The sequence below is a fragment of the Carya illinoinensis genome, chromosome 8, assembly GCF_018687715.1.
Source record: "Carya illinoinensis cultivar Pawnee chromosome 8, C.illinoinensisPawnee_v1, whole genome shotgun sequence".
NCBI classification, from domain to species: domain Eukaryota; kingdom Viridiplantae; phylum Streptophyta; class Magnoliopsida; order Fagales; family Juglandaceae; genus Carya; species Carya illinoinensis.
The window spans coordinates 24692569-24700240 of NC_056759.1; the positions used below are offsets into that span (position 1 = coordinate 24692569).

Sequence of the window (7672 nt, forward strand, 5' to 3'; positions counted from 1 at the left end):
CAGTGGTCTAACTTGTTCTGCACAAATACAATATGTAACCAAAATATTTTTCCAATATCTTATTTTTGAAATAAATTATAAAAGTGAGCATCGCTGATGTTCATAAAATAGTGGATTTCATGATCACCACTCCATGAGGCTACATTTGTGCTCAACTGCAACCACAAGGCTTACATTCTAGCCCACGAACAAATAAGATCAGATCTCATCATCAGCAACTTCCTTAAGTTAATAATCTATTCAACATACACTAGTTTTAACTGGTTTCCATTCCAATATACAAATAGTTACAGGAAGTTTACGATACAAGCACACCCTACTTTAAAACATGAGTAAGGTTAACTCCTTATCATTGAGGTTAATGCACAGAAACTCTTCAGTATAATAAATATTTCTACGAAATAGCATTTTTAACATGCTACTTACATACATCATCATCAGGGCACAACTAAAAACATTAACTTGAGGAAACAATGGAGATTCAAACCCCAAAATCCCGGAGTGTACTTTACGTTGCAACTACTTTTCGTCAGCCAAACTTTACAATGAAAGATAATAAAGCCAGAGGACAGATCAATCTCTCTCAGAAAAATGAAAGATTTAAAATTGACTTGAAGTAGATGAACATTCCGTAGAGATCAGCTTATAAAGTTTTAAAGTGCAAAGTTGTTCATGGTGTTGAAAACCAAGAAAGGCTTTCACAAAAGCTTCTGAAACCACTCTTGAATCGACTTATCAACTTTATTAGCTGACAATAAATAAACCACCACGGTCGCAGTTGTTTCATCTGCAGAGAAACCCTTGTCAACCATTATTTCAATACATTCTACTGCCCTAGATGTCTCATCATGTTTCAGTAATCCTCGGATAATTATGTTATAAGTGATACCGTCAGGTGAACAACCACTCCCATCCATTTTCTCAAGCAGCTTAAAGGCTTCATTTATTAGTCCCCCTTTGCATAGTCCTTTGATCATTGCATTGTAAGTGTAAATATTAGGTTGCAAACCTTTGGTAGAAAGACTATAAAAGAGCTCTTTTGCAGTCAGAAGCTTCCCCACAGCACACATAGCATCAATCAAGACGGTGTAATTCGCGATATTAAAGTACAACTTTTTGTCTTCCATCTCTTGAAGCAATGTCATTGCCTCAGCCACCTGATTGTTCCTAATAAGACCACTTGCCGAAATGGAATAAGTTCGGAGATCAGGATGTTGCCCACAAGCTTGCATCTTATGGAGTAGCTCTAACGCAGCCAGAGGCCTCCCCACTCGGAAAAACGTATCTATAAGAGTGTTGTATGTGACAACATCTGGAATCATTCTCTTGCTAGGCATTTCAAGAAAGAGATTCATTGCCTCATCAATTCTCTTACTTCTGCAATAACCATCAATCAAAGAATTGTGTGTGAATATGTCAGGCTCTATGCCTTTCTCAATCATCACGTCAAAAACTTCTCTTGCCTCCCCCATCTTCCCTTGCTTGCCTAAACTGTCAATGATTGTATTATACGATGGTGTACCAACAACAAAATTTGCATCTTCCATTTTCTTAACTGAGTCAATGGCCAGACCAGTTTCACCTACCTTACACATAGCATTAATTATAGTTCCGTAGGTAATTTCATCAGGTTTATATCCTTTCTCCCTCATTTCATCAACCAAATTAACCGCTTCAGCAATTTTTCCTCGGAGACAGAGCCCCTTGACTAAAGTGTTTAGAACCGTAGACTCATGTTGAAAACCAAGTTTCAAAATTCTTGCCAAGACAGAGAACCCCAAATCCACACGGTTCAAATGGCAGAAGCAATTAATCAAAATACAAAGAGTATAAATATTGGGAGCAATTCCTAACGATGATTCCATTTGTTTCACTAGAGAGATCACGGTTGAGTGATGCTTCATTCTTGCAATTGCAGTCAGCAATTGATTAAAAGCCACAATGGAAGGCAAAGGGTGCATGTGGGCCATTCGATCAAACAAGCCCATGGCCTCACCAAGATTCCTGAACCTCCCAGTTTTGCATTGATCTATTACATATTTCAAGAATTTCTTGGGGCTTTCCTCATAATTTCGAGCGCTTGTGGTAGAGTTGGTAGTAAGACTACGAAAACAGTAGATGTTTGGAGAAAGGGGCGGAAGATTCCATACGCGACGATAATAAATAATTAACTGATTCGAAAAGAAGAAAAGAAGAGACACTGGTTTAGGAGCGGTACCCATTGAATATTTTCAGAAGAACGAAAAGTATAAACAGCTCCGATGAAATAAGCATAGGCAGAAGCTCTATTAATCATCTTTATCGTCTCCGGCTCTCCTTCCCATTTTCACAATTGTTGAGTTTGGACGAGGACACCTTTCCAGAATCAAACTCAAAGTGATAATGTTAGAACATCAATAAAATTTCGAAGGACAAATTACTGAATTAGATACACGAGGCCTATGTCCTATAATTTGCTTTTCTATTTTGTTCCTTTTTCTGCTGTGTTTTTTGTGACGATTATAGCCTTAAATCATCGAGTGCAGGGTGTGCGAATAATCATATTTGTGGTTTGTTTTGCGAGTACTGATATTCTAATTATTTTCAATTCAAATTTATTTTAAAAAAAAAATATGACAAATCATTGGGAGGAGGTTGATCGAATTCAACCATCCCCTGCTGATCGAGGTGTCAACCACCACTTGATTGCCCTTTTTTATCAAAACGGCCGTTGGACGACCAAGTGGGTTTGGCTGCTGAAACCATATTGATAGTAAGGGCAATATGATTGTAAATATCAAATGCAAAGTTTACTCCCAAAATGAGCATATTGACACATTAATATGACACAAAGCAATTACTTTTAGCCAAAAGTACGATGACCTGATAGGATACAGCTTGATTTTCTAATTGAAAAACTTGTATTCGAAATTCCACACCCCTCTTGTATAAAAGAAAAAACAACTACTTTTAGCTAGTAAAACTTTGCAATGAAAGATAATAAACCCAAAGAACTGATCAATCTTTTGAAGAAAAATGAGACATTTAAAATTGACTTGAAGTAGATGAACATTCCCTATAATCAGCTTATGAAGCATTAAAGTACAAAGTTGTTCATGGTATTGAAAACCAAGAAAGCCTTTTCACAAAATCTTATGAAACCACTCTTAAATCATCTTATCAGCTTTATTAGCAGACAATAAATCAACCACCATAGTCACAGTTGTTGCATATGCAGAGAAACCCTTGCCAACCATTATTTCAATAAATTCTACTGCCCTTGATGTCTCATCATGTTGAAGTAATATTTGGATAATTCTTTTATAAGTGACATTGGTAGGGGAACAACCATTCCCATCCATTTTCTTGAGCAACTCACTGGCTTAATTGATTAGTCCCTCTTTGCATAGTCCTTTCATCATTATATTGTAAGTGTAAATATTAGGTTGGCTTAATTGATTAGTCTCTCTTTGCATAGTCCTTTCATCATTATATTGTAAGTGTAAATGTGATGACCCGCTTTTGCGTGTATTTTCACTGAATGGTTGTTTTTAATTTAATTAATATATTGGTTATTTATTTTAAATTAATGTATTTTAATTGGTTTTTAATTTATTTGATGTTGTGTTTAATTTATTTAATCGTTTTACGGTTTTTAAAATCATTTTCGGCGGATCTGTTTTTGGTTTCCAGAGTGAGGATTGGATCTCATTTCTTTTCTTTTCTCTTTTTCTTTTTCCCTTTTCTTTTTCTTCTTTTCCTTCTTTTCTTTCTTTTTCTTCTTCTTTCCTCCCCGTTTTCTCTCTCCCACGCGCTGCTCCCTCTCTTTTCTCCTTACCGTCGCCACCCCTTTGACCGTCTGGTGCGCCGCCGTCCGACCGCCATGTAGTGCACCACCCCCACCATTCCCTTCCTCTCCCACCAGAGATCATCCTCACCAATTTTCAGAGTCATCGGACCAGCCGTTAGCCGCCACGAGCCCCTGGAAGTCATGGCACCTGCCCTGTTTTTCTCCCCTGTGGCCGATTGCTTTCGCAACCCAGAACCGCCGCTCGCCAGTGGCGTGGCCTACACCACCCACTCAGTTTTCTTCCCCTCTCACTGGTGAACATCCCCACCAAGTTTCACCTCCATCCGAGCCACCATTAGCCACTACGAGCTCCTCCAAGCCCAACGGTTTTTCACCATTTCCAGCGCCGTCGCACCACCTCCGGCCACCATCTCTTCACAGCTTCTTCTCCCACCTCTTGCCGACCTAAACCACCCATTTCCGGCCTCGATCCGTTGCTGGAGCAGCTCCCACAAGCTCAACTCCGATTTGAGCTTTTTCCCCTTCCTCCGCCATTTTCACCGCCACCCACGGCCAAAACTCGTTTCCTTTAGCTTCATAAACATCTCAAGACCATTCCCTATCAATTTCGTGCCTTGGTTTGTCTCCGAAAGTGGGTAATTTATTACCCACGGCAACAGTGTAAATTACACTGTTACGTTGCTTTTCCTCCATCGTTTGCAACACCGCGAGCTTTCAAAAAATACCATATAGCGCTGTAAGTATCTTGCAAATTCTACTTTTAGATTTAAATATATTTTGCTCTTATAATAAATATTTATCTAGTTGGTTGGTTGATTCCGGACTGAGTCCGAGGAGTTCGGGGGTCGGATGGATTGAGGACGGAGTGCGTGGTTTTGGTTGTTTGTGATTGCTTGGTTATTTGTGCCATGAGGCGTGCGTTACATATTACATACATGTGCATTTTATTTTAAGTGAGAAAATCATGTTTTGTTGGCGTAAATGGTTTTCGGGTGCGTGTGTTTCACGAGCCCAAACCGGGATGGGTTATTATCTCGGTGGAGCTCCTCTGGTCACTCTGGAGTGGATAATACTGAGTGACATCCCCTGGGTTGTCGCAGGGCGACGACCGGATTGCACGATACTGTAACGCTGTCGTGTCGACTCCTTGGTCCTTAGAGTGGCGGGGACTAGAGGATGGCCTGGCCAAGTACACGCTGAGCGCGAGTCTGGGCATCGCTCGTTTAGGTGTCACACTCATAGTCGTTACCTGCGGTGTGGCACAAAGCCAGGGTGTGTGGATGATCCCTAGGGGAGATCATGGTGCATGCATAATTGGATCGTTTTTATGGTTTTCGGATGTGGGCCATTTTCTGGGAAAATGGCGAGGTTTGGTTTTGAGGTTTTTGATCCATTTTCTGGGAAAATTATGGTTTGGGCCATTATCTACGATAATGGCGAGGATTGGTTTTAAGCGATATGTTTTTGGGCCAAATGGGTTTTTGGCGTGTAGGGAAAAATATGGTTTTACGGGACATGTGCATTGGTTTTTCTTTCATACATATTGTTTGAGTTTTATATGTTTTTATCTAGTGGTGTTTGCATTTTACTTACCTGCGACACCATTTTTGGTTCTGTAGATTTTGGTGCAGAGTTCGAGGAGGAGGAGGAGGCTGAGCCCGAGGATGTGGCTCCGCCAGAGTTCTGAGTTGGGTTATGCTTTGTATTCGGCTTTGAAACTATATTTGTGTTATGTAATATTTTATTATGTATGTTTTGAACAGTTTTGTATTTAATCAAGAAAAATTCTAGTACTTAGTTATATGAATTTGCTATCCGCTACGTGTTTCTTCTTGCAAATTTGTTGCTTATACACACATTTGACACACGTCGATAGGGTGTGACCCATGATGTCATCATCCGGACGTCTCGATTTTTCCATGTCCGTGCGTGGGGATTTGAGGGCGTCAGAGTAAATATTAGGTTGCAACTCTTCAGTAGAAAGACTATAAAAGAGATTTTTTGCTGTCAGAAGTTTCCCCGCATCACACGTAGCATCAATCAAGTCGGTGTAACTCTCGATATTGAGGTCCAACATTTTGCCTTCCAGCTGTAACAACCTGCTATAAATTCAATGCTAGAATCTCTATAAACTTTAGGAATCTCATGAAAATTCCAAAAATTTTCACGAATCGACCAATCGTACAGATTTAAGTCTATTGGCATAATTAGTGTTATCACTCACCATGGTGCTGAATGTGTGATTTTATTTATTTGAGGTATTTAGAAGTGTCAAAATACATTATGGTCTATTCCAATTGACTTAGTTTTCGGACAATACGCTTATTCGAAAAAGCATTTTTCTTTTTTTAAGGCAGTTCGGGGTAGAATTTCGATAAATGATTTTCATTGTAGGTTAATATGAATATTTAGAATTTTTTTAGCATTAAGTTTATTATGCATTTTTTGGAGTGAATAGTAAACTCAATAAGAGCCCCAGTGCAATGGTTTCAAAATCACTATGTGGAATGTCCAAATTAGGTTAGAGAATTTTTATTTGACATTTGGCATAATCTTAGCCACACATAGTGAATAGTATTAGACACGTGGCACCATGAGGAACCATTAAATGGATTTGTGAAGGAAATTAAGGTGTGAAATCATGCCACCTAAGCAAAACCCTAATATTTCACCTAATCAACCAAATTGAGCCAAATCAAATAGGGTTTCAACTCTAGTGAAACCCTAAATGGTTGGAATCCAATTGAAACTCCCAAAAACTTGGTTGAAACCAAAATCCTAAACGGTTTTCCCAAACCCTAAAATTGGCCTCCAAACCCTTTTAGATCTAATTTCTAACATTGTATTTAATCACTTGATTAAATCACTTCCACATGCTATTAATTCATCAAATTCTTGTTATGACCTCATTATCCAATCTTTTAAATCTTGAAAATTTGATTGGGCCAAAAAAATTTGGATTTGGGTTTGATAGCATCCCAAACTTTAACCAAACCCCATTTAAACCCCAAATTGAAGCCCACTTGGTTGAGGCCCACCAAGACCCATGAATTTGGCCACCTTGGCAAAGTTTCTTGAAAAAGTTTCCTCCCCCACATGGTAGGCCATCCATTGCCCATGGCTGCACCCAATAATGTTTTGATGTGAAGGAGAAATACACCTCACCACTCTCCATACCTCACAGCTGCAGGAGCCACTCCTTGCCCCCTCACTATTCTCCACTTTATGTCACATAGCCAATTCCAATCGAGAGTCATTCAAGCCCATACCTCCCCCTTCCGGAAGTTTAAAGTCATGCAAGACACATTCCACTCACTTTCATCATTTCTTCACCCCGTTCTTAGAGAGAACCCCCAAAGAGCTCTCTCGGGTAGATTTGTGGGTCTTTTTGCATGGAGACTTTTAATCCTTTGTAAATATTTTAGCACAATGACTCATTCATAAAAAATTTTCATCTTTGAGTGTGGTTTTCGTGGATATCTTAGTCTCATTTAGTAGTCATTTGATTGTCAAAAGTATTTTTAACCATAGAAAGGTCATTCTGGGCATAAAACTAGACAATATGTTATGTTTTAGAGCTTTTTATCAAGCTAATGGACATATCTTGGTCCAAAAATTTAATGGAGTGTTGTTAGCATGTGTTTGTGAATTTTCATTGAGATTTTATTGCATGACTAAAGCTTTTGATAATAGATTTCTTTAGATCTAGAAACTTAAAAACTGGAAGTGGAAAAACAGTTTTTGTTTTAAGAAAGTTTGAATATTTTGTGGCTTAATCTTACTCCAGAGGTTTTGATATTTTTATGTGATAAAACATTTGGTGTTGATGATTAACTTTTTCTAAATAGATGTTTTAAGTATGGTTTTAAACTTAGGATATGA

General features: G+C 38.7%; 1 protein-coding gene across 1 annotated transcript; it reads right to left on the minus strand.

The window, feature by feature from the left end:
• Window positions 1-251: 251 nt before the first annotated feature.
• LOC122318366 (putative pentatricopeptide repeat-containing protein At1g12700, mitochondrial) lies at window positions 252-2531 on the minus strand. The gene has a single exon (XM_043135649.1). It carries the CDS (start codon window positions 2220-2222, stop codon window positions 699-701), a length of 1524 nt encoding a protein of 507 aa, XP_042991583.1. The 5' UTR covers window positions 2223-2531; the 3' UTR covers window positions 252-698.
• Between the last annotated feature and the right edge of the window lie 5141 nt (window positions 2532-7672).